Source organism: Lutra lutra, chromosome 11, assembly GCF_902655055.1.
Source record: "Lutra lutra chromosome 11, mLutLut1.2, whole genome shotgun sequence".
Taxonomy (NCBI): domain Eukaryota; kingdom Metazoa; phylum Chordata; class Mammalia; order Carnivora; family Mustelidae; genus Lutra; species Lutra lutra.
This window is the reverse complement of record NC_062288.1, coordinates 71,240,721-71,268,438: the sequence shown is the minus strand read 5'-3', so window position 1 is coordinate 71,268,438 and position 27,718 is coordinate 71,240,721. Positions and strand designations below refer to the sequence as shown.

General features: G+C 40.4%; 2 protein-coding genes across 8 annotated transcripts in view; one reads left to right on the top strand and one right to left on the bottom strand.

Annotated features, from left to right (window-relative positions):
• The window catches only part of ZNF277 (zinc finger protein 277), a 105,286-nt gene extending 89,860 nt beyond the window's left edge, over positions 1 to 15,426 (bottom strand). The window contains exons 1-2 of one of the 4 annotated variants that reach the window (XM_047695186.1): positions 15,271 to 15,389; positions 2,596 to 2,635 (exon numbers count right to left, since the gene is read on the bottom strand). Coding sequence is in view for 1 of the 4 variants with exons in the window: in XM_047695181.1 (XP_047551137.1) it covers positions 15,271 to 15,361 (91 nt within the window). In the remaining 3 variants the exon portion in view is untranslated. Of the gene's footprint in view, positions 1 to 2,595; positions 2,636 to 15,270 lie in introns of all 4 variants that reach the window. The other 3 variants (XM_047695181.1, XM_047695184.1, XM_047695182.1) reach the window with 3 other exon arrangements.
• Positions 15,427 to 15,621: 195 nt separating this feature from the next.
• The window catches only part of DOCK4 (dedicator of cytokinesis 4), a 427,767-nt gene continuing 415,670 nt past the window's right edge, over positions 15,622 to 27,718 (top strand). For all 4 annotated transcript variants that reach the window (XM_047694527.1, XM_047694528.1, XM_047694530.1 and 1 more), the window contains exon 1: positions 15,622 to 15,989. In XM_047694527.1, the coding sequence (XP_047550483.1) occupies positions 15,953 to 15,989 (37 nt within the window). In that variant the 5' untranslated portion in view covers positions 15,622 to 15,952. The remainder of the gene's footprint in view (positions 15,990 to 27,718) is intronic.

The window sequence follows — 27,718 nt, the reverse complement described above, 5'->3', positions numbered from 1 at the left end:
AGATCTGTACAAAATTTAGAGCTTAATTATGAGTATCTGGTAAGATCTGCCATGGATCAAAAAAATATAGAGGTGCAGAGGTATATGGCCATTGTTAATTATGGAAAAGACAGAAACTTTTCTTAGAAAAAAAAAGACTTCTTAGAAATAATTAAGAAAAACATAACTTAAAAAATTACTTTCATCTAGAAAGTAAAATTTAAAAGTTCAAATTTCCACAAGACAAAAGCCTTGTGAGCACTCAATGGATAGGCTTAACTCCTCCATCTGGCCTCCTAGATTATTCTCCTAATTCTGATCTTCCATCTGAGGAGGGGCTATCTATAACAGAGAAAAAGAAAACCCTCAGCTACCTGTGGTACAGATTAAATTAGTGGTGACAAGCAATGAGGAGTCTTGAATGAGGATATACTTTCACTTTGTGCTTTTCCTATAGGCACGGACAAATCACAGCTGGCTTTTGAGCTGGAAGGTGACATGATACGTCATACATTTTAGGAAGACTTATTTACCTTAACATCTGGTTTGAACTGCTTAAGGAACATGCTCCATTAACAAGAGCCTTTGAACTACTGGTCTTGCCTCTGTACGTGCATCTTCACATTAGGACTATCACGAGGTTCTTCTTAGTCAGTCAATGTGATTCATGTTATTCACTCACCTAAAACATTCCCCATCATGTAGGAGATAATGCAAGTTCTTTTGCTAGATCCACAAACTCCTTTTTAATACAGCCCTTGCGCCCTGTTCAGCTTTGTCTCTACCACATCATTTTAGGCTAGGATAATACATACTTATAGGGCATCTTCAAGCCTTTCCTCATGCAGCTTCATCTATCAAAAAGGCCTACCTCGGGACGCCTGGGTGGCTCAGTGGGTTAAAGCCTCTGCCTTCGGCTAGGGTCATGATCCCAGAGTCCTGGGATCGAGCCCCGCATCAGGCTCTCTGCTCCCCCTCTCTCTCTACCTGCCTCTGCCTACTTGTGATCTCTGTCTGTCAAATAAATAAATAAAATCTTAAAAAAAAAAAAAAAAAAAAAAAGGCCTACCTCACCTGTCAACGACCTTGGCCTATGTATCACTCCTGGAGAAGCCTACCCAAACCTCCCTGATAGGTTAGAAGCACATGCGACAGCTACCTATTTGCTTCAGATTCTTTTACTACACTTCTGCATTATTATCCTCTACTAGACAAGTGTCTCCTTCGGGGCAGGAACTTTGTCTTATTCTTTTTTTGTGCCTTCAGAACTTAGCACATAATTACTACTCAACAAATGCTCAATAAAACCCAGGGCCTAAGAAAATCGAAAGTGTCTTTTTGATCTGTAAGGCAAACTGTCTGTGTGTGTTCTTGTTTTTAATTAGGGAGATTCTACTAACTGCTTCTGGAGACCATTTGGCCTGAAGGAGAACAAAGATCCAAATTTTTGTGAAATATCCACATCCTTATAAATACAGGCCTGAGCACTAGTCAGCCTCTTGGTTATTCTAAGATGGTTATCAGATGTAGTCTTGTATTCCATTTTATCTCCCACTACTGCTCTCTTTACTCTGAAGCATTAAGCAGTTTCTGAAATGTGCCTCCATGACACCTGGCTTTCACCCCCTCCCCCTGAGGTGCAGGTACTCTATCTATCTACATGCTTGCTGGAGTCTTTCCTAATCCTCTGGTCTCTCTCACTTCTTCCATGAAGCCAACAATGATTATCCCTTTCAAGCAAATTTTTTCTCTATTCATTCCACTATCCATTGATGGGAGCTAAACCTAGTCACTAGTATATGTGTCTCTTCTCCATTTAGACTTCAAGCAAGACAGAAACTATGTTGTCTTTTTAAAATATTTTCAAAAGTGACTTATCCCAGTGTCACTTCCAGCTCAAATACTCATAAATATTTAGATTAACTGATAAGTGACTGACAGTTTAAAGGGGGAAGAGCCCAGTCATACTCAGGATAGAAGGGATAGTCAGGGTAGAAAGGCACTAGTCAGTAAATCCAAAGATGGTCATTTTAAGCTTGAGATTATTATACCTCTGCTTTATTTATATAACCCTCTACATTTTATGAAATCATCCCCTAAACACTTCAGTATTAAACTGCCAGATAAGAAAGATTATTATTTATATCGTAATTATGAGAAAATAGAAGTTTAGGGAGTATAATTTATTTAAAGTTGTACAACTAAAACATGAACTGGATTCTTGTCTGTAAGTTTAGTGTTCTTTTCACTATAGTATGCTGCCAACCTCAGGAAGAGACCAAATTTCAGGGGCTGTAAGTATAAAGGACAATAGCTATCAGTCAATAAACAAAAGGACTTAGCAGGTACTATGTACAGTCTGAGTACCTAAAATAATAAAAGAGGAGGAAAGTAAAAAAAAAAAAAAAAAAAGCCCCAGCATTTTTAATAAGCTCTTTCCAAATCCTTGGCGATGACTTTCTATAAAGAGTTTAATATTCACAAGAGTAAGGTCAATGGATAAGTCCCAATGTCCATAAAGTCAAACAAAAGGTACTATGTGCTGGAGAGTGCTTTAAAAAGAGGGTGGGGAGGACATCCCTCCCCTCCCCAACTTATATGAAAAAAGGCACTCACCTATGTACACACTCCTTGGCTAGGTCAGGAAGAAGGCAATCTGGAAAAAAGGGAGTATCTTCAGTATGTATAGTGGACGGAATGGTGACTCAAGAGAGATATTCACCTGGAACCTCAGATGTGCCCCTATGTGGAAGAAGGGTCTCCGCAGATATAATTAAGGTAATTATCTTGAGATAAGCTCATCCTGGATTAAGGTAGGCTCTAAATGCAACAACTGAAGCCTTTTTAAGAGACAGAAAAGGAGAAGAAAAAAAGACATAGGGAGGAAGGCTATATGAAGACAGAAGAAATTGGCGTTATGCTGCTAAAAGCCAAGGAATGACGGATGCTACCAGATTCTCCTTTAGAGGCTGCAGAGGGAATGTGGCCCTGCTGACATCTTGACTTCAGCCTTTGAGCCTTCAGAAAGGAGACGGAATAAACTTCTGTGGTTCTAAGCCACCAGTTTGTGGTAATTTGTTACAGGTGGCCTTTGGAAACTCATATAGTATATATCAGCTGAACTATTAGAATTAAAATTTCTCTCTACAGCAGGTAATAGGATTCTCCTAGATAACTATATGATTAAGGTTAAAAGAAGTGTGTAGCTAATTCAATCTATGGTTCAAGAATGGCTTCACATAAAAAGTGACATTTAAGATATTAAATATGAGGGGTGCCTGGGTGGCTCAGTGGGTTAAAACCTCTGCCTTCGGTTCAGGTCATGATTCCAGGGTCCTGGGATTGAGCCCAGCATCAGGATCTCTTCTCGGCAGGGAGCCTGCTTTTCCCGTTCTCTCTGCCTGTCTCTCTGCCTACTTGTGGCCTCTGTCTGTCAAATAAATAAATAAAATCTTTTAAAAAGTTTAAAAAAAGATTTTAAATATGAGTATGACAGAGAGAGGAAGGGAGGAGGCTTACTTTTATAATGAGGGTTATAATATTTATAAAGTGTAATTTATGCAGGATATAACTTAAAAAATGTTGCTCATAAGAATATGAAAATGTGTTTGAGGTTCTACAAGTATGTGTGACTTTCGGAGCAGGGTCCAAAGATCAGCTAACAGTACTAATATGACAATAACTTTTGATAACTATCCATATATAAGATGAATTCAGAATCTGATTAATGTATTATTACAAGAGATATCAACAAACATGAAACTTTAGAAAACAGTGGCAATATAAAGAGAACAATCCAGTTCTTTCACTTTTACACTGTTTGCCTAAATCGGTTTACTCTGAAATAACATTTTAAGTGAGACTCCTGAAGAAATGGAGATTTGCCAGTTGGCTCTGAATACTGCTAACTAGAAGTGAATAACAATGGTCCAATGAATCATTTCTAAGCTGTTTTAAGAAACCTTTCACTAAAAAATTCCTCTACATCACAGGAGTTGTGGATTTACATCAAAGAGCTACTTGGATTCATCATTTCATTAATAAACAGTAATTCAGAAACTTTGACATTTCTGACAATGATGCCACACACATGCAATTAAAAAAAAATTGCAACCAACCTACATTCTTCAAGTCAATGAAAGTTGATAGAGGAACGTGAATTAAATTTTTATAACCTTAAATAATGTATTAAATAGCTATGGTTACCTGACTTAATAAGAAGCACAAGCTTGAGTGCCTCGGGACAGTAGGTCAGAAACCCGTTACTTAGGAACACTTTCCTTTTCCATTGTTCAATATTCAGATCTTACTTCAAATGTTCTAAGAAAGGGATACTAAAATAAAGAAACAAAAGATACTGATTTAAGGAGTTCTCCTATTATGCTCGAGGGCTGGGTTTTATTTATTTATTTCATTACCAGCATGGACATTTTCCAAAGAACTCTGGCATTCTGGATATAATGGGGGGAATGCTCCTTAGAGGATGCTACATCTCCCTGAAGCAGAACAAAGTTATGCTTTTTGTCTCTACCCTGTGCCTACTACTCTGCTTATCTTCCCCCCACTTAGGACTTGAAGTAAAATAGGAAAGCCATAAAAATGAGTGACAATGGTTATTACTACAGACACAAGGTGAATGATCTCTTCTTGAACATGTTTACAGATGAACTCTTTGGGATGTCTAAGCTCCTAATAAACATGATCTGTTTAAAAGGAAAATGACCCAGACTAGCATTTCCCAAATCAAATTCCATGGAACACTAGCATCCTATGAAATGTTAATGTGTGCCAGTTGAGAAAAAGATAGTGTGGTCAAATATTTGGAGAACTGCAGTATAATATTTATCACCTCTTCACAAAAATTAGCACACTAAAGTCCTAAAGTAAGGAAGCTATCAGTTTAAGTCAGTAACTGTAAATTATTTGATCATAAAATTCTTTGTGTATGTAAAAAGGTATTGTAATATTTTTGTCTTGTGATTCTATGAAGTCCTGAAATATTGTCCCCTAAAAACATAAATGGCATGCTACATTAGCCCTACCTACTTCGATCACATGGGCAGACAAAAACAATGAGAACACAATTTTCTATGAGTATCTCTCAAAAGCATGACAGAAAAAAATGATTTTTTTTCAGTCAATGACCTAAAAGTTAAATTAATTTAGGCTTTAAGAATGTGTAAATTCATATGGTTGGATGTACTTGGAATTTCATGTAATAAAAGGAAAACAGGATTGTGCTCTATTTATAGAAAGAACTATAACTAATGGTATCTAAAAATATCACATTAACGGGGGGAATTATTAACATCATAATCAGTTCTATCAATAAACTCTAAAATGTTTCGCAAGGAAAAAGATCAAGAACAGTAATCTTTCTCTGAGGCATCAAATTCCATGTAGTCTAAGGGTCATGAGAAAGAAGGGGTGTTATTACCTTATACTTGAGAATTATATTACAACTGGCTGATTATTCAGGATTAATGAGCTCAGGGTTAGGAGTTCAGTGGCCATATGGGCAACTGTAATGAGTTGCCTGGAGCTAGGCCTCTGCCAATACTGCCAATCAGCATGGTAGGGGTCCCTAAACCCACCAGCAATTTGGCTCTGCACCAGCAGGGGACCATCTCGAGCCAGTGGCTCTATACCAACCCCAGTCTTGACCTCATCTCCATCTGGGTCCGGGATGCTAGTCATTGGCCATGTGACTAATAGCTGGGAAGAGAGCCTCAGCTTGCATACCTTTTCCAGTAACTGAGTGCTCAACCCATTGCACTGATTCTGTAAGCTGTGATCTGATGCCTCACCCAGAATAAACCTCTTAACTCGTTTCTCTTAGGTCTTTTAATGGCTTGAGACCTGTCCCTAAAGCCCAGTTTGTGATGGTGTTCCTGCCAATGAAATAGATTTTCTCCTTGACCAAACTTTGGTTTCCTGAAGGCTCCTCTGAATCCTTTTCTTGATTAGGCCTCACCAGCCTAATTTTTGCAAGAATCCTGCTATGTCAGTTCAGAGAGACTCTCCCATCCTCCGTATCTGATGAGGTTCCTCATCCTCTACCATCCTCCAGGTGATATTTCATTATCTAGCATCTTACCCTGGCCTGCCTTTAGCAAGAATCTTGTCAAGTCTGTTTAGCCAGATTTCTACCCAGATTTTCTACCCCCCTGCCCCCAACCTGCTCCTTGGCTAAAAATTCCTGTCTTTCCTTTTATTTGGAATTGAGCAGTTCTAGACGTGTTTATATGTAATTGATGTCTGTTTTATCATCTTTGCGGCATTCTCTGTTTCTGGACCTTCCTTGGGATGGGGCCTAAGCAGACACTCAACCTATCAAAGGGAGAATCTTCATATGCCACCTGCTGTGTCCCAGCATTATTTTTCTAATCTCAGAAATTTCTTTACAGGACTGAGCAAACACATGACTTCATTAGCAAAGGCATATTAGTAAATTCTAGTGTGGGTCTTCATTATCTCTTGCTTTGGCAAATACCCACGCTTCCCGACTCATCGTTTGCTCTTCAATACATTGTTACTTGATTAAACTTTGATCTTGTCATTCCCTTTCTTCGTCTGCAGAGCTGGGGGTCTAACATTTGAGAGTAAATGATCCAGTCTCAACTCACCTTTTCAAACTTTTCACTGTTCTCATTTACCTACTATTTTCTCCAAGCAAAATGAATTGACTTGCTATCTCCCAAATATGCCCTTAGTTTTTCTATTGTTCCCTCCCTTTGCCCAGCCACGTAATAAATGCTTTTCCTTATTTCTGCATGTCCAAATCTTATTCAACTTCAAGGCAAAGCACCACCAGCAGGTCTTAATCTCTTTCTTATTCAACTCTGTCTTGATCACTCTGATGGTCCTTAACATTTTCTACCTTGTAATAGTTATTTAGATACTTCTTATATCTTCCCTATTAGGTTGTAAAATCCTTGATGGCAAGACCTATCTCGTCTTTACTTTTGTATTCTAAAGCATTTAAAATGCAAAAGCTTGCACGCTACATTGCTTAATAAATATTTCAGAACTAAGTTTCAGTTCAATTAACAACTTTCAGATTCACACTGTTTATTTAAAAAATGGAAAGGTGAGGGGATAGAATGAGATGGGATATGTCCTACTGATTTAGCCATAGTCTCTTGGAATGACGGACCCTAGAAGTTACCTATTGCAGTGGTTCTCCACGAATTTTCTACCTTGATACTTGGTCAATACACCTACACACTCACATGTGCAATGAATTCTTAAGGGAATACCCAGATACACTTGTTTTCTTTCTACACAGACTCTAGGACAGGCATAACTGGGCTCCCTAGCTGTAAACCTACCTTCTCTTTATTTGATATTTGAAAGACGCAGTTGAAAGGATGCTAAAATAAACGAATCATCTCATTTACAAACCAGGAAATCTTAACCATGAGGGCAAAAAACTTCTCTAAAATCAGAGTCAGTTAGAAGCATTAGTAGGATTAAAACCCAGGTCTCTGGCTCCTTGTCCAGTGAGTGACCTTTCTATAAAGCAGTACGATCTATGATCAACACTGCTAGAAATAAACCTCAGAGTCCTAGTAGGTTATTAGCAGTACTTTTCTTTATGTGGGTGCATATTTATAAAGCTTCCAAACTTTTTTTCACTTTCTTTTCCTACCCCTCCTCTCCTCCAGTTGTAGAAATTAGGTGTACGGTGCTTTAACAAAGATAGTTTAATTGCTGTTACGTTACTGTTCAACAACTGTTCCTGCTATTAATTGCTTTATGATGATAATTACAATTAGTAGTACAAGATATTTTCTTTTCTAATTGGCTATTACTGGTGAATAGCAGCTTGTTACATAACAGAAAATTGTGTTAAATAACCACAATTACCATTCTGAGATCCTTCTCTTAAAAAACAAATCTCTAAGTTTTTGGATAAAAACACTAAAATTTTATTTATTTATTTTATTATAAGGCAGGGCCTCTGTAATTACTTGTGGGAGGATACATCTTTCAGTTAAGAAAAAGCATGAAATGAGATGAGTGTTGGAGAAACAGGAACTGGAACATGCACCTCCTTTCTTTTAAAAATAAAAACATTTAAAAGCTTTCAGCTCCTTAGTAAATGGATACAAGTTGCAGATTCAAATGTATCCACTTCTTCCCACACTGTGATATGGAAACAGAAAGGACTCTCCAATTAGCTCTGATGAAATACCATTGCAAAGCCCCACCAATCACATGGATGTGTTCCCGAGATAAAGTCAGGGGTTCTTCGTTTTGCCTCATATAGGACCCAGGATGGAGCCAATACATAGTCACCACTCAACCAACACCAAATGACATCACAGCATGGCACTGTAGAAGATGAAGTGATCCCAAGGGATATGTGACAGTCTCTGCCTCTAAAGGGTTTACATATTATAAAACCAAGAGTATGTCTTGACTCAAACTCTAATGTTGGTTAGTTTGTAATGAGTTAAGTCATATCCAGACTTTTCTAGTAGCAGTAGTCATAATAACAATGAGGTCAAACAACTTGCTTGAGCTCACACAGGCTGTAACTGACAGCTACTTTTGAATCCATTTTTTTCCCATTCCAAAGAGCTCTTTGAAGAGCTTCTTGAGATAGATCTTCATCAGCAGCATCATTCATCCCTATATTCACTGCTTCACTCAACCTCCCCAAAAGATATGTAATTAACTGTAGCATTTTCAGGATGGAATGGAGACTCAGAGGTTAAATAATTTTTCCCAAGTTCACAATGCTGCAAAGCAGCAAATTTATGATCAGAGTCCGATTTTGAATACATTTTTTCTTTCCACACATTTCTACTCAATGTATCCCATATTGACTTATATCACTTAAAATATTCTACCACTTCTCAATTGTTGACACTCCCTCCCCAAATGAACCAAAGGTTTAAGTCCTGTTAACTTCTAGAAACTTTACTTGGTCCCTAGAGCCAAAGATAGCACCTAACCCCAGTTGCCTATCTTGCAAATAAATGACGCTGGTCACAGAGTATTGGCTGAGATGAAAAGAGAGACAGAAGACTGATCAGTTAAATCCAACACCACTTTTGGAAAAAGCTGCTCTGCAGACGTCTGGGTCAATGAGGTCATTTAGAACACACTTGTTTCAGTGAGAGATGGCAATTTTTTAAGATGCTGTCAGTGAAAGGCCAATCCATTCAGAGTCTGATGAGTTTATTAAATAAATCATAGCAAAACTGAACCCTAATTCTGTATCAAAGTTCTCCAAGAACAGCTAACAGAAACATGTAGTCAATCACTGGAGATGGCAGTATCCTGCTTTGTTTCTATTTACTCATAGATTTATGTTTAGAAGAAAGTATAATTTTTATTACACGAATCTGGTCAACATTTTCTTCAATTTTTCAAGATGGGAAGTATGTGTTGTGGAGGATGGCACTGTGCTTTTGCATGAATATAAGTCTTTGTCGACACAATGAGAAGTGTATGTAAATTCCATGTCTGCTACTCCAAGTAATCCCTCAACAGGAGCCTCATTATCAAATGGAAAGACACATTAGAGTTGTAGTACTCAAAATTATTACCTGTATCACCTCTGGCACACATGCTAAAGATGAGTTCATACCTGTATCTGAAATAAGTCACCATTTATTGAGGACCAGCCCATCTCAGTCACCATTCAATATTTCGGCAAGACAGATTTAATTATTACCCATTTTAAAGATGAGAAGTGGAGGTTCAGAGGTTGGTTAACGTGCCTATGGGGGGTAGGTAACCAGGATCTAATCTTACATTGGCCTGACCTCAAAATGCACACACACACTCTTTTTCCTATACTATACTGCCTTTCTAGAGTAACATTAGCTTTGGGACATATTTATGTTCAAGGAAAGTCTGTTTCAGACCTTATCCGATGGAATTTAGTTTCTATGAACGTCATTATAATAGTAAATAGGATAATAGGTCTGTTTTGGTTACTGTGCAAGCCACTCTTGCACCAGTTTCCTCACTTTAAAATGAAAAGGGGATACTATGAGTATCTACTTCAGGTATGCTGTTAGGATGAAATGACATAAGACCTATGACAGCATTTGAAACAGTACTTGGCACAGTTACGGCTCAACAAATGTTAGCTATCTGAATCAGTACCACCATTATTTTAACATCCTCTTTTATAAAATTTGTCTTAATATTCTACAAGCAGTTTCCACATATTTTTCATAGGAAAATAAATGATGTGCCAAAGGAGGCCTCTTCAGAATCTTACACCAAACCCACAGGGTGAGGTTTCCATAATTATTTTTCTTCCATGACTCCCTCTAGCCTGTACCTTGCAAGGCCATCCCAGTGTGCAAGATTATCTGAACTTCTTGCTGACTCTGAATGTGGGTATGTGTGCAGACAGCTGGGGATGAGGGGGCAGCACTGGTCGGGATGAGAAAAGGTATGAAGATAATATAAAACGCTTTCAGGGCACATAGTTGCACTACTAGTACAGAGCACCAACAGACACTAATGACTCCCAGGAATGCAAGGGCAGACTAAGCAGCTATCACCAACACATTCCTAAGCTTCTCCTTGGTTATAACACAATGTAGATTGCTTCCTAAGTACATACAGAATCAGAGGGTAGGCAGCTTTCTAGTTCATTCAGGCATACCACGACACTGAAAACAACTAATATTTATTGAATTCCAAGATGGTAAAAGGAAATAATGCCAGGCTGTCAGAGATATATAACTGAATGAAATAATCACAACAACTCTGCAAAATAGGTATTATATTCATATTTTCATAAATGCTGCTGCATTTCACTATTTCAGCTATTCACAACTATTAAACATCAGAATTGAAATTCAAATACAGTTTTTCAAAGATAGGGTCTAGTTCTCTTCCCACTGTCATGTTAAATGTATGCAACTGGACTTGAAACTAATGCTGGAAATAAGAGGACAACCTGTGGAAAACCAGATAACTGCCAGAGAGATGATGGAACACTGATTCCAATTTCTATGCAGCAGCTCACTCAGGTATGGGTTCAAGGTTACAAGGGAAAGGCATGAAGTATTTAAAAAAAAAAGTAATCATTATCTATACAATACTAACACTTCACTTAAAAAAAAGAAGACTAAAAACTACGTGAAAATGCTAACTATGATTACCTCTGACAGAATATCATATTCATGATGATATATTCTGCATTTCCAAGTTGGTGTGCATAACTTCCACAAGCATAAAACATATACTCAGTTTTTTTATTTGACTTCAATTCCTCTGTGTAAAATAGCAGCCATTCTAAGTACTGTGAATAAATTTCAAACAGATTCTAACCATTAAACTATTAGAATGTTTACTTCATGGAGCTCGGATAAGCACTGGAGGTATAAAGGTAAAATAAGACAACTCTTGCCCTCAAGAAGTTCACAGTCTACTGGGATAGGCAAAGCTGTCAATAACTAACTAACTACAGTGTGATATGGTTAAGTGTGATAATGGAGATGTGGTAAGGAAAGCAGGATGACTGCAGATGAGGCTGGAAAAGTAGATTTGAATCTTAAATGCCACACGGAGAATTTAGACCTCATTATACAAGCATGAGAGTCACACTGAAGATCTGAAGTGAGGATGCATGAACACATTCGTGTTTTGGAATGTGGACTAAAGGAGGGAAAAATCAAGAGTCCGTGAGATCACTAGGAAGGTTTTGCAATCATCCAGGCTGGAATTCATTTCTGGTTAAACAATGATTAACTACTGACAAAGTGCCAAGAAAAGGTCTTGGCAGACAAAACCGAACATGTCAAAGTTTCAAGAACACAGTTTGGAGGATGGAGGACACAGACAATTTAGCAGCAACGGTGAAGGTCAGAAACAGAAAAGGGGCTAAAGAGATGAAGAACAAATTCAAAAGATTTCAGGCACAGAAAAATAAGGCTTAGTAAGTCATCACATTTGGGACATGAGGGCAAGACAGAAATCAAGGATGCTTCCTAGGTTTCTAGCTAAGGTCCGATGCTATTTATTGAAATAGCAAATATAAAAATGAGGAGTTCACACCACCTGCTACCCCCACTCCTAGAGAAATCACATATTAGTTAATAAGGTCTCCAGAGGAAGTACATTATAAATCCAAAGTAGCATTCCCATGATTATCATCTACTGAGCATGCATTTGCAGAGAAAAAAGTTAACTCAGTTAGAATATTACAATATAGGTACACAGGTTATTATGGTCAGAAAAAAGTCACCTCCATCACAAAGATCTCCTGTAAGTACTGTCAGTTAATAAACTATATGTGTTATCTTACTGCCTGTGACTAAAAACAGCAAAAGAAAAAATATCAGTAATACATCTCCAAGTGCGATTTACTATCTGTTCTTAATTTACTACGTGTTACTTAATATACTATCTTGTATTTACTATCTGTTCTTAATTTTAGAAGATAATATGAAATCCCAGTTACAGTTCAAATCTATGCAAGCAGTGTTGTGCAAGATCAGGGACTTTTCTGGAGAGGGATGGAACCTCAGAAGTCTGACAGCAGAGATCTCAGGTAAGGTATTGCACCTGCTTGCACACAACTCGGTGACATTAAAGTAGAAATCGTCAGTCCCAGGATAGTAAGCACACAGACTGATATTTTAATTAGACCGAGAGTGAAACCTCTTAAAAAAGACAGTTTTCAAGAAATTAATGATTTCACAGGGAAAGACATTCCTGAGAATCTAAGTAACTGCTTAACAAAAAAATACAAATATACTTTTAGTATCATTATTTCCACCTAAAACTTTCATCATACTTTGTAAGCTTTGAAAAGAATTTGGATAAAGTTACAGAACGATACATAAATTATTAAGGGGATTTTTAATGACAACCTTACCTTATAAAAGTGATATAAAAATCAACCATTAGTTCTCCCATTGACTGCTACAAATTAGTAAGAATACTTGTCAGCTACGAGCCAAGATGAGGAATTTTTTGGTTACAGATGCTTCTAATTCACTGCTGCTCAATACTTTTGTTGAAAACAAACTGGAAGATAAAATTATGCTTTATAGCACTTACTCAATTCAATCTAACAGTCATTTAAACATTGGTCCTTGATTAATGATTTCCTCACACTGGTAAGCACAGGGGAAAAGAACACTCATATAATACTCATAGTTGTGTATACTGACATCTTTCAAAGGGAAAATCTGACATCTTTCAAAATTTTAAACCTGTGTAATTACCTTTGACCCAGCAATTCCTTAAGAAATACACACCAAGAGGGAGAAGGACATGTATATAAAGTTATTCACTAAGCCCACTACATGTTCATTAACAGAGGAATGGTTAAAGTATGGCACATTCATTTTATGGAATACAACTGGCACAGTCCTTAAAAAAAATGAAGCAACAAATACACTGACATGGAAGAGTGTCTATAATAGATCATTGGGAAAAAGGAGGTTGCAGATCTTTGAGCTTACAAAGAATGATCCCTTTTTATTTTTCAAAATCAAAACAATACAGATGTGTGTCTTGTAGGAATACGTGAGAAAACACACAATGAACTTTTAAAAATTGTTATTTTGGGAATGAACTGTGTGGTGGAGGAACTTTCATTTAACTCAAAGGCACTGGCTTCAAATATTTATTATGAAAAAGAAATTTTTTAAAAAGATTTTATCTATTTATTTGACAGACAGATCACAAGTAGGCAGAGAGGCAGGCAGAGGGAGAGGGGGAAGCAGGTTTCCCACTGAGCAGAGAGCCCCATGTGGGGCTGGATCCCAGAACCCTGAGATCATGACCTGAGTCAAAGGCAGAGACTTAATCCACTAAGTTATCCACGCACCCCTATTATGAAAATTTTTATAATAACTGAAGATATTTAAAAGTTCTACAATGTTGGGCGCCTGGGTGGCTCAGTGGGTTAAGCCGCTGCCTTCGGCTCAGGTCATGATCTCAGGGTCCTGGGATCGAGGCCCGCATCGGGCTCTCTGCTCAGCAGGGAGCCTGCTTCCCTCTCTCTCTCTCTCTGCCTGCCTCTCCGTCTACTTGTGATCTCTCTCTGTCAAATAAATAAATAAAATCTTAAAAAAAAAAAAGTTCTACAATGTTTTTGAAAGAAATTCCCAATTTTCTTTTTTATGAGTTAATATGTGAAATAAATTCTTCAAAGATTCCATCTTTAAATGTTAAACAGATAGCCAGACTGCTGGAACCTTGAGAAACTGGAAAACCTTACTAGTATCTTACCATTAGGTAAAAGCCCCCAAATGAACTGCTTAGGGCATAGGCATAACTATTTAAAGTGGGAGCCTATCAAAGAATGCTTTGGGAGAGATATTAAAATAATTTCAGAGCTAGGAAGTTCCACTGATGAGCAGTGGGAAGAAATTGCACTTTATCACTGTGCTGCTGAATTAAAATTCAAGACTAAATGTCAATTTAATCGTGAAAACAAAAACAAAGTAACCCCCAAAATATCAAATAAGGACAGAGAACCTTTAAGCCCCAAACCATGTCCAACAGAAAAAGACAACTTGTGCTAAATTACACATCAAGACAAAAAAGAAAGGAGGTGGGCGGGAACAGATGCACAGGGCAGCCTCCAAGGTTTGGTTTTTGATCTCTACAGCGGATCAGAGGGCAACTTAAAAGACACGTAGAGCCAAAGTAGTTGCGATGATTTTCGTAATCACCTTCAAATTTTCTCTGAAGCCCTGAGTGCAAAATACTACTTCCTTTCCTCTTTTTCTAAGGACTCGGCCAGGGTCCACAGGCAATCCTGGAGATGGCCTGGGGCGATCAGAGAGGCTGTGAGAAACACAATTTCCCTTCAGAGGCCGCTCCAGCCAGCAATTAAGCAAATCTGTAGAGTGGAGAGAAGTGACCAGTCTGCAACTGGAAATCCTCCTCCCCGACACAAATAAAACACATCGCCCGAGGCCAGCGGAGGCAGGGTACTGGAGAGAAGAGAGCTGCTAATCCAGGAGTTATAATCACACATGCGCGAACATGACTTGACACACACCCACCCCGCACGGAGCGCAAAGCTGGGAGCTCCAAACGGAAGACAAACGCTCAGGGAGCTTCCTCGACTTCGCGGAAAGCCATTCTATTCCATTTTCTCTTTCCTCCCCAGAGCGTTCCCACCAAGGAGCCGCCTTGGACCCCACCCCACCGGGCTGGCCCAGCCCGTGGCCCCCTCGCGCCCAGGTGGCTTTAGAGCTGGCAGGCTCCCGCGGCTTGCCTGGCGATCGGCTGCACTCCTGATCGGAGAGAAAGGAAGACAAACCATTTACACTTCAGTGGCACCATACTCACCCTCATAACTGACACCGCCGACTTTGCTGTGGTTGCCCTCACAGTCCTCCTCCCCTCCGGCAGCAGCCCCCTGGGTCTCGGGGGCAGCCATTACGCGGCAGAAGAGAAAAAGGAGGGCCGCCAGGCGGGTCCGGAACCAATGGAAACGCGACTGGAGGCGAACTCCCCATCAACGCAGGGTTTCCTTCAGGTCCTCGCCTCGCCTTCACGTACTGGGCCAATAGGATGTGGAGAGCGGTGCCTAATCCCCGCCCCCAGCAGCTGAGGCGACGCCCCCTTCCGGGATGGCGAGGCCCAGAACTACAATTCCCAGCGTGCTGCAGGGACCCTGGGACAGGGAGGGCTGGGAGAGGCGCTGGTGGGCGGGGGTGCGCTGGAGAGTATCCTGTCTTGTAGCTTAGTTCAGTGAATCAGAACAATGACTGCGCCGCCGGGTTCCCGGGAGCGCGTCGGAGGACTGTGAGCAGCCGCCGCCGGGAGAGCGGCGGGCGGCGCAGCCTCAGCTGCGCGGTGTCAACGCCGGGTTCGGGAGCTTCCAGCGCAGACCTTGCCCAGCGCCCACAGCTCGCGCGGAGCCGCCGGGTTCCAGCGTTGCAGCCGCTACTCGGGAACTGTGCATTGTTGTGAGCCGGAGAAGGAGCGGGGATTACAAAGCCCAAAGACCCCGGGCCCCCCTTTAGCCATGTGGATACCTACGGAGCACGAGAAATACGGCGTGGGTGAGTCTCCGCGGGACGAACTTTTATTCCTCTCTGGCCCGAGCGGGTGCGCATTTCGCGTCCTTGCCCCTGCGCCCCTCTGGCTCCTCGGGGCTGGAAATGCCTAATCCTGGCATCGCGCTGCGGGTTTGGGGCTTTGCCGAGCCAGCTCCGGGCAGAGGGGTGTGCGCCGGGGTCTCGCCCCTCACCGCCCCATCGGCGCTTCCCGCACCCGCTCCCGGAGCGCCGGGACGGCTGGAGGAGCGCGCGGCCAGCCCTCCCGCTGCGGGCTCTGCCTGCGGAGTTTGGAGTGGCGACGGGGCGTATGTGAGTCAAGTTGGGAGAGGAGAACGAACGGCGCTCCTCTCCCTCGTTCCCCTTCTTCTCCAAAGAGGGCAATGGGATGCAACGATTTCCAGGGGTGGAGAGGGAGACAACAACTACTGCGCATAGAGAACACCCCCAAAACAGAAGGGAGGCGCAAAACCTTTTCTTCGGCTCCACATTCTCAGAGTGAGGAATGTGGCACCGTCCTCAAAAGAGCCGTTCTGACAGACCGAGCCCGACCCCAGCTTCCTTCCTTCTTCCTATCCCGGGTTCCTGGGGTGCGAGTGTTGAGGGGCTGGGGGATTGGTAAATTTCAACATCTGCGCCTCTTTGGTCTTTGGAGGGGAACGGGTATTTCAGCAGTGTTTTTACTTCTGGCCACCCTCTCGGCCCCGGGGTAAGCGGTTTGGGGGTTGGTGGAGGACAGCTGTGGAGTGATAATGGGGAGGGGGAAATCGGAAAGCCTGGGTCTTCGAGGCGAGGAGACAGGTTTTAGGAAAGGACTACTCTGACACTGGCGTTCGGAAGAAAAGGAAGAGGGTAGCTCTCGCGGTTCTGTGCAAAGGTGAACAACAAAGGACATTAATGTTGACTGATGAATACAGGAGTCTCCCTTCCTTTCCCTCCTCCCATTTCAGGCTGATTACAGTTCCCGTTTTTGTTGTTTGATTTCAGCTGGGTCTCTCCTTGACAGTTAGTCCTTTTAGGGTTGTGGCTATTAAGAAGCCAGGCTTTCTGACAAGCCTGCAGCGGCCAAATGCAATTATAACCTCTCAGAAGGTTTAACAGGCTGGAAGCGTTTTGGATTTTACTAACAATCTTTATTTCCTATAATGCCCTGTCCTGCTGATTGCTGTACTTTTTTTTTTTTTTTTTTTGGATACAGAGCTAGTGATTTAGACAATGTGTAGGTATCTGCTTATGTTCTAAATTAATTTTCCTGTAATTAAAAAAATCTGGTAAACCTTTCCAGGGAATCGTAGTCATAGGGGATTTTTTTTTTAACTTCCCATGGGGATAGGACTTTGGAGTCCACTGGAAGGACTGTATGATTAAACAAAGTCATTCCTATATTTTCATTAGCTTTCATTCTGACTGTGACCGTTCAGCAAGACAATAGTTTGTCCTAGACCCACCTTTGGGAAGGGGTTCCAGTTTTCCCTCTCTTCAAAGTGGGGGGAGGAACCTTTGCCAGGCACTGTACTGGCAAAGAATAGATGTTGGTGGTTATTATTTTCCTTCTGTCCCCTCCTCCCACTCCCTTTTTGGGTAGATTAACCCTTGCTAGGAAAAGATATTGCCTTTGCTGAAATGGTGAGGGACTGGAGTGTCCCCCTTGTCACTCACTGGGTTTAACACTCAGTGCAGGAAGCACAGATCCATCCAGCAACACTGTCCCGCTTGGAGTCGATCCCAGATGTTGCTTTCTTCCAAGTGTTAAATTATACAGATTATGGATGGGATTTATTTTCTTGATTTCTTTACATGCCAAGTCACAGCTGGGTGCTGGTATTGATTAGTTTTTCTCTCTCCTTTCTTTATAAGCCTTGGTCAGAGGCTTATAACACACTCTGGGATTTCCTGGAATGGCAAACCGGATATTATCGGTCAAGTGTTTTGGGCTGCAGCAGACACCTTGCTTTTGGGTGGTTGTGATTTGGTTGCAGAGAAGGGGGAGATGGAAGGGTGAGCACAGCGTTGGGAAAAGGAGGTTGAGTTGAGAGGTGAGGATAGAGAGGGGTCTGCTCATTTATACAGTATCATACACACATACAGGAATGTTAATCTTTTATCATTAATTTTTGAGCATTTGGCTTATGAAATGCTTAGCTGTTCTTTAGAATCCATCTGTTAGGTGTGTGCATTTTGTGTATGTGTGTGTGCGTGTGTCTGTGGTGAAAATTTTGCTAGGATACTTAAGTGTAGACTTTATTTCTCACCATGGAGAGCACTATTTGCAGCTGTCTATGCTGCAAGTTTTTTTTTAAACCTTGGTTTTAAAAAAAAAGTACATGTGCTTTTCTCATCTAGTTCTTATAAATACTAAGGAAGAGATATTTTACGGGCAAAAATGTTTGGTTGTTATCAGGTGTAGTAGTAATTCAGTTCCTCATTCTTTGAAATAAATTAGTCTTTGTAACTTGAAATAACTGAAGTTTTACTGCACATTGTATATTTTTCCAATGATACTTCTTAGCCATCATCAATTATATATGAGATAATTATATGTCTTTATATATTTCTGTTGTAGTTTCAAACAACATATTGTTAATATGGATAAAATTAAATTTCATACCTGTAGTAAGATGTATCAGATAGAAATTCTTTTCAAACCTGACATATGGGCACTCTTGATCCAATTGATGGGTGGTCTTAAAATAATGTATACTTATAGACCTAAGTGTTCAGATTCTAGAGAATTAGAAGGTATAGTGATAAAGCTATAGTCCTGAGGGATAGGGGAACTTGTGTCTTTTAAGCCATTTTAGTAGGCACAATGATAGACATATTTTATCTTGGGAAATTCTGGTTAGCTCTTGGTCGTAGGCTAGACACTGCTGCCAGCTGTGTGACCTTAGGTAAGTCATTTAACCTTTTGGACAAATGATATCCAAAGTCCTTCCCAGTATTAATTCTTGAGAGCTCTTCCAAACAAATGCGTCCTTTGGTTAGAAAAATACCTCCATGGTGTAGAGATTGTTATAAGAAAGACACTTTTGTTGTGACTATACCACATGGTTTTTTAACTAACATCAAAGGTAAGCAAAAGCTACCTGGCAGGCTGCCAGAACCCAGGTAATAGTTACTCATTTCAATCTGTTTGATTCTCTTTCTCTAGGAGGAGCTCCTTGGGCAGTGACAAAAGCATTCTTTTTTTTTTTTTTAAAAGATTTTATTTATTTATTTGACAGACAAAGATCACAGGGAGGCAGAGAGGGAGGCAGAGAGAGAGGAGGAAGCAGGCTCCCCGCTGAGCAGAGAGCCCGATGCGGCTCGGAGATCCCAGGACCCTGGGATCATGACCTGAGCTGAAGGCAGAGGATTTAACCCACTGAGCCACCCAGGTGCCCCGACAAAAGCATTCTTCATAGACACCCCCCCCTTGCAAATTTCCTTAGGATCACTATCTGCTTCCTGCATGTCCTCATCAGTCATACCTCCCTTTCCTCCCTCAAAGGGATGGGAATTAGTCACAGAGAAAGTTACATTTTGACCATTGAAGATACATTTCTGTATTCATTTGTTCAGTATCCATGTATGCACAGGCTTCCCAGGTGAGACAGCGGGCCTTACTGGGCTGCAAACTGTGTGCCTCTCAACCCCAGCCAGATGTTTAACATGTGTGAGCTTAGAGGGAGATTATATACTGGATTGGTCAGTGCAAAAAATTCATGAGCCTGACTAGAAACAAAACTCGGAACGAGCTTATATGAAGGTTATGAGTATCATTTTAAAAATGAATTATTTAGGGGCGCCTGGATGGCTTTCTGCTCAGCAGGGAGCCTGCTTCCCCAGCTCCCTCTGCCTGCCTCTCTGCCTTCTTGTGATCTCTGTCTGTCAAATAAATAAATAAAATCTTAAAAAAAAAAATGAAGTATTTAGGGGCACCTGGGTGGCTCAGATGGTAAAGTGCCTGCCTTCAGCTCAGGTCATGATACCAGAGTCCTGGGATCCAGCCCCACATAGGGCTCCCTGCTCAGTGGGGAGCTTCCTTCTCCCTCTATTGTTCCCTCTGCTTGTGCTCTCTCACTCTGTCAAATAAATAAGCAAAGCCTTTAAAAAATAAAATAAAATAAAAATAAAAAAAAATAAAAATGAAATATTTAGTACTTCCATCACTGAGTTCTTAAAAGTATTCCTGTCCTCCATTTCTCTTGTAGTGTTCTGAATGCATTCAAGTAGGAATCCCATTCCTTTTTAAAGCTTCCTCTGTTTTACAGGAAGAGGTACCTTCCTGTATTCTACAGGATCTTTAGGATATCTTTTCCTTGAAAAAGTGTGCTTTAATGATAGCTTGTGTGGGAGAGTTATGAGCGAGTATGTCTGTCCTCTTAGCTGTTTTTCAGTTTTTTAGCTACTAGTCTCTTGAAATGTTTCCTATTTGCAGTACCATGTGTCCAGATAACATGTATAGCTAAATAGTGATGTGCTGCCTGAAATTATTTGTGGCACTTAGAGCCTGGCACAGGATTCTTCACTTTAAATGGAAAGCAAAGAGGAGTGATTTATATCTCCAGGCAAAGCATCATTGAAGCAGAGCGCCTGGGTGGCCCATTGGGTTAAGCCTTTGCCTTCCGCTCAGGTCATTGTGTCAGGGTCTTGGGATTGGGCTCTCTGCTCAGCAGGGAGCCTGCTTCCCCCCCTCTCTCTCTGCCTGCCTCTCTGCCTACTTTTGATCTCTTCTTTCTCTGTCAAATAAATAAATAAAATCTTTGAAAAAAAAAAAAAGTATCCCTGAAGGGCTGTGCAGACAGAATGGCAACTGATGTTCTTGAGTTCCTCTCTTAAGGGAATAGCCTCTAAACGTGTTTCCCTCTTTTGGCCATTCTCCTAAGGGAGGAGGATCCTTTCACTAGGCACTAGAAACACAGAGATACTACCCTTCCTCTTTAGTGTTGTTGTTTGTTTGTTTGTTTTGTCATTTTTTCCTGGAGGCCGTGTGGTTGGTTTCCTGTGAAGGAGATTTACAAATTTTGAGAAACGTTAGGCTTTCCTGTCTCCAGCTTTACTCTTTTGGAGACTACATTTTCAGAATTATCTTTGATTCAGGATGTCCAAATTTCTAGCATAATGACTTCGTGCTGTGAGCATACATGGCAGGGAAACATTACACTCTAAAGAATCCCAACCAAAATGCTGTAACCGTAACATATTAATACAATGTTTTATAGCTGAAGAAAATACTATGAAGTTATTTTATTTGGGTATACTCTCTGAAATAGAATGGTAAGTTCCATCTGACTTCATAGAGATTGACCTAACGTCAGTGACTTTTAATCTTGGCTAGGAAATACATTGAATAGGAAATAGATTTATCCAATTAATCCATAATATCATTCATAATAGGAAATACATTTACTTTCCTCATTTGATGTGTATACACAAATACCATCAGCACCAGCCCACACACATAAGAATACAACAATATATGCTCATATTCTGTGTGATCTTCTATTCTTTATCATAAAAAAAAAAAAAGTTCATGCTAACTTGACCTAATGACTTCTTAGTGGATCCTGACTCACAGTTTGAAAAGCACTTCTCTGAATACTGCATTTATTACACAGGAAGGACTGGAACTTAGACTTTTTTGGGTTTCTGGTCAAGTTCATTTGTGACATTGTTTTTTTTTTTTCTTTTTTTTAAACAGTTAGATGTTTGTGTTTATTTTTGACTTAGAATTTAGTAACCATACATAACTTTTTTCCTTCAGTGTTGTAAAAATCTGCCTCTTTATGTGCTATTTCTTATTATAGATAAAACAAATATCCAAAGTCATCACATGAATTGTATAAGTTGTCTCTTCAAGTTCATGTGTGTCTTCCAACTAGGATCTTTTTGACAAGGATTGGTATGCACTTATTAGTGACCAATTTTGGATGTTTTCTACGTGATTTCCTTTGAGGATAATCTCTGGCCTCTGTAACAAGAATAAAGACAGTAAACCTACTGAGCTATATTGTCAGTTATAGCATTACCACCCATCATCATTTTTTGCTTTTTCTCACGTTGCTTGCTGATTATTATTGGAAGAAACAATGCAGGTTATATAACTATTTTTCTTTTTAAGGCACCTTGATACCTTAATTTGTCTTTTTTTTTTTTTTTTTTAAAGAGAGAGAGTGGGCACATGGGGCAGAGGGGTGTAGGGGGAGAGAATCTTAAGCAGGCTTCATGCCCAGCACAGAGCCCAACATGGAGCTTGATCCTACTATCCTGAGATCATGACCTGAGCTGAAATCAAGAGTTGCCTCTTAAACCCCTGAGCCACCCAGGCACCCCTCGACTATGACTGAAACTGTAGAAGGTACAGCATATAGAGAAAATGCAGTTAATGCACAGATAAGAATAATTCTTTCTGCTACAGCATGGAGATTATCAGCAAATTCTTTTTTAAAAAACTCCCTTTGTTGGAAATATAAGCAGTATGAAACTTAAAAGCACACATACTCTTGCTTGTGGAGGAGGGGGTTGGCTTAAAAATGAGAAAAGAGAGATTCTTGCGGTAGATGACTTGAGAGAGTGCTGGAACCAGGTTAGCAAACCTTGCATGGTGAAATCCGGATGGATCTGAGATAGTTAGAAGATGGAAAGCAACAAGGCTTCGTGATTGAATATGAGGAGTTTGGGAAAGGAAGAAGTTTAGGGTGTCTCTCTGGTTTCTGGCTGCAACAATGGGTAAAACTTATGAGACGTTTTTGTAGGCGTGGCAGGTTTATGGTGTGAGATTGCGTTTCCTTTGGCCACCTTAAATTTACCATACCTGTCAAATGTTCAGGAGGCAGTAGCTGGTAGGTAGTCAGCCGGGAGCAAAGGAGGGAGGGAGGGAGAAGAGAGTGTGGTTACAGAGATTTTTGGTTTATGTGTGATGATTGAAGTGGTTGACCCAGATAAGACTTTATTCATTGTATTGACTTTGATTACGTAGTCTGCTTGCTCACTCTAAATTTTAAAGCGACAGGCCCTAAATTTCTAAAGAGCAATTGTCTTGGAGCACTTTATTAATATGGATACAGGGTACTCTAAAGGAAGAAATATTACCTGTCCAGGTAGAATAGGTAGTAAACTAAATTTTTATGGTCTTTTCTTGCTTCCCATTAGTACCTTGCCTGGCTAAGGCATCAGTTGCCTCTATTTCTGTGATAGTTCTCTCCCAAGCAAGTATCTCATGCCAGATTGTGCATGTTTGTGAGATTTCACCAACAGGATGTTGAAAAACAGAATGAACAAATATTTTAATAAACAAGATTTATACATCCCTCAGACAACATATAAGTGCATATACATATCTAAAAATGGGAAAATGCTCAGATATCCAAAGCAGTGTATTAGTACATACAGATTTTGTGTGTGTGTGTGTTAAATAGATAATACCTCTTAGGAATCACAAGGTCAACTTTAGACTTCATTAAGTTATACTACTGCCCTCCTGAAAATCATGTCATTTGAAGTAAGGGATTCCAGCTTAAGATGGCATTGGGCTCCCTTTCCCTAATGTAGACTGTCATAACTTCCCACCGAAATATCAATAAATGCACATAAAGAGGCAAACACTGATAATATTAAAAATCAAGTCTGACATAAAGCCTGTTGCCACAGTTTGGGAGTAATTTTCCCAAGGCAGGTAGAATTGGATTAAGGAAACCAATTGGTGGTTCTCTCTGCTTTCCTTCATTAAGAAGAGCAGCTTCAGTGACCTGGGCAGAAGGACTATCGTCTCTCCCCATGTCACCAGCTTAGAGGTCAGGTTAGTACTTTCAACTTGAAGTGTTTCCTTTCCTGCCTGAGGCATCTATGGGCCTTCTCTTTCCACTTCATCTTTATATTTCCATTGAGAGATAACCATTTCCAGAAACAACTGGGATGGGAAGGGGGTCGGGGGCTGGATAGCAAGGAGTCTATGGGAGATGCCACTTTGTCTTTGAGAAGTGTACTGGGGTCTCTATAAGAAAAGTGATTTCATGGGTGCCCTTGAAGGGCTGCAGTAACAAAGCATGTTGGGTATTGTAGTTTTTTTTTTTTTTTTTAAAGATTTTATTTATTTATTTGACAGAGATCACAAGTAGAGAGGCAGGCGGAGAGAGAGGAGGGAGCAGGCTCCCTGCTGAGCAGAGAGCCCGATGCGGGACTCCATCCCAGGACCCTGAGATCATGACCTGAGCCGAAGGCAGCGGCTTAACCCACTGAGCCACCCAGGAGCCCCGGGTATTGTAGTTTTGCCTGCAGTCTCTTGGTGACAAGTAGTGGGATAAAAGATGATTCACCTGAATTGCCAAAAACCATGGCACATGGAACATGATGGCTTATAGCTGAGAACTTGGCTCAGAGCTGTGCGCATCAACCAGATTTTGAAGGAAGGCCTGTAAGGGGAACTCAGTACATACTTTTATTTTCAGCCATATTAAAAGCACTGCAGGGAGTTTTAGAACCAGTGGTCACATTTGTGTCCCTAAAAAGAATGAAAGCTACTAAATCTGGAAACAGGCATGTGTCACTTAGTAATAAACTAAAACATGACTGTTTCTCAGCTGGGGAGGAAGAAGGGAAAGCATGACATTCACATGGGGAGGCTGTTGGAAATTGCAAGTACATATGTGTATTATCCACCCCTATTCATGTCCCAGGTGAGTGTGCCAGGAAGAGGAGGCTGGTGGGGTTTCTTCTGGATATGAAGTTAGCAAGTCTTTCTCTTGATGAATTGGATAACCATTCCTCCCCCAAGTTATGAATCATTTTCATAAACCAAGCAATTTGTTTATTTTTATAAGTATTAGTTGGACATTAACCTCAAAATGTCTCCTTGAAATCTTTAAGCAGAAATGTAGAGATTGGGTTCTATTTCTTTTTCTTTTCTCCAGAATAAAGCATCTTGTCTGTCACTGGTCACTGTAGGTAAACATGTTCAGTAACATGGGCATGTGTGTATGTGAGGCAACCAAAAATGGCCCTCACCTGGGTCCTGGGGAGAGGAGAGAGCCTGTTGGTAATTCTCCTGAGGTGTCCAAAGTTGGTTGAAGAGTCTGTTGGTGGTAGAGCTTCCATGATGGCAAGCCTAAGAGGTTACCTAGGCTCTCAAAGAAACATGAAAATTCAAACATGAATGGGTGGTTATAGAATGAATGAAGATAGAAGAAATTGTTGAGATTTTTCTCCAGAAATAAACACTAACAAAAGATAGGGGTATTCCTACAAAATTACACACATAGTAGAAGTTTGTTGTTTCTTCAATTTGCCTTTTTTTTTTTTAAGGAGAATTGTATTTGTATTAATTTTCACTGAATACTGGCAGCTGTAATTTATAGAAATTGATTCAGACAACCAAATATTTGCATTCTTGGCTCCATGTTAGAACACTAGGTATAAGTTATGTTAAAAATACAGTGATGAATGTTGAAATGGGAAAGTACTTAAGTGAAGAATGGGGATACAAAATTACAAAAGTTGCTGTGTTGTTATAACCAATAGTTTCAATTGAAAAATGGCGGTTTGTTTTGCCTTCATACTTTTAATAGTTTCCAAATTAACTTGCATTTCTTTTACAATCAGAAATAATGATCTATTCTCTTCTATAAGCTGACCAGGATTAGAGGTTAGACTGATGGAAGCTGAGTCTGAAATGCCTGAATTTACTTTGTCATTTATGTCTAGGAAGTAATCTGTTCCAGAGTTTCAAAGTGGCTTTCTTTGGTGTACCGTCTTGATTATTGTGATGGCTCTGTCCTGTTCATGCTTCCTCAGCCCCAGTGAATTTGTGCTTTCAGATGACCTTGAGGTAGAACTCTTTGAAAAAGAGCCCTAATCCTTCTTTGAAAAAGAGCTTCAGAGGAACTCACCTAAGATAAAAATGCTGTTCTCTCCATGACGTATTCATTTAGAGAACTTTGAATGTAGGTATCACTGCTCACTTTCCTGTGTTTTGTGAACTCAGTGGGCCCTGGGATCATTTATGCAAGAGAAATTCATCCACAGAGTCAACAAGTCAAAAAGGTTTTAGTTAGCAATTGGGGATAATTTCTTATTCATGGATGTTACAGACTGAATGTTTATGTGTCCCCACCACTCAAATTCATATGGAAGCTCCTACCCCCAGCAAGGCTGTATTTGGAGTAAAGAGGTAAGAAATAACAAACAAGGGCACAAAGGTGGGGCCCTGATTGGATAGGATTAGTGTTCTCTTAAGAAGAAACCCTAGTTGCTCTCTGGGCACATGCATGCCTTAGTGTTTGAGGACACAGTGAGGCACAGCCAACCACCAGCCAGGAAGAGGTCTCTGGCCAGAAACTGATCCTGCCGGCCCTTGTTCTTACACTCCTAGCCCCCAGAACATTGCGAAAATAAGTTTCTGTCATTTAAACCACCTCATCTATAGTGTTTTGTTATGGCAGCCTGAGCTAACACAATGGATCTAAACAGTTTTGGGTACTAGGAACAGGGACAAAGTAAATAGAAGCTGAATCCTGGACCTCAGTGTGACAGATGTAGTCAGTGTAGATCCTTGTCCTGGCTGAGGTCTGAGCCCCCTAGCTAACCCACAGAAGCACGGAGTTAGCTGAGTCAGACTGTTTGATGATGATTATCTGCTCTGGGCATATGTTTATTTGAATAATGGCAATTTTCCAAAGGTGCTTACATTGTCTTAAGGCATCAAACCACATCAGATGCCTGCAAAGCTTCCAACTAGAAAGTATCTGGAGAAGTAGAATCTTGAGATGCTTCTTTTCTTCCTGTTGTAATTACTTATAAAGAACCTGAGGTGATAGGTCTGACCATTGAGGCTAGCTAGCATTTGAACAGGTAGATGGTGTTTTACTATACGGAAATTCGATTGGAGACATCACTTTGGTATCCTTTGTTTTTGAAAGGCCTAGGTGGCTCAGATGGTTAAGCATCTGCCTTTGCTCAGGTCATGATCTCCGGGTCCTGGGATCGAGCCCCTTGTGAGACTCCCAGCTTGGGAGGGAGTCTGCTTCTCCCTCTACCTCTCCCCTTGCTTGTGCTTTCTCTGTCCCTCTCTCTCAAACAAATGAATAAAATCTTGAAAGAAAGAAAGAAAAAAAGAAAGACAGGCTGGCTTGGGTGTTGAATGCCAGCTCCCTAAGGAGAATAAAGCAATATTTGAGGGAAATTCCCCCTCCCCCCATTTTCTATCCTTAAATATGTTTTTCCTGATAGCTGGTAGTACATCCCTCTAAGAATTCACTTGCTACCTATTTTTGTTTTCCTTAGTGGTAACTATAAAGGAGTATCCTGTGACTCATTGATGGAGAAACTTACATTGGATGATTATTTATTGAGTATGCCTGCTATGTATAAGGCAGTGTGCTAGCTTGGTGGAGCATATAAGGAGGTATAGATCTGGATCCATGAACAAGTAATAAATTGAGACATGTATCATATTTTTATCTCATTTAATTTATACATTTATTCAAGGTACGTGTGATCTATTTTTAAAAAATTCAGTAAGGCCCCCCCCCCGCCCCAAAAATTCAGTAAGGCAGTGCATAAACAGATAAATCAGTGCAAAGGTTAAGACAGTTATTTCCCCTCAAGCTTTAAAATGAAGATAAGGACTTGGGATGGTGGTATTATTCACTTGTGAGCCCGAGGAAACAGCCCTGCGGAGGGCGTGTCTCATATCCTGGAAAACTCAGAACTTGTACAAAAGAATAGGAGTTTCAGTTTGAGATAGTCTGCGTAGAAGT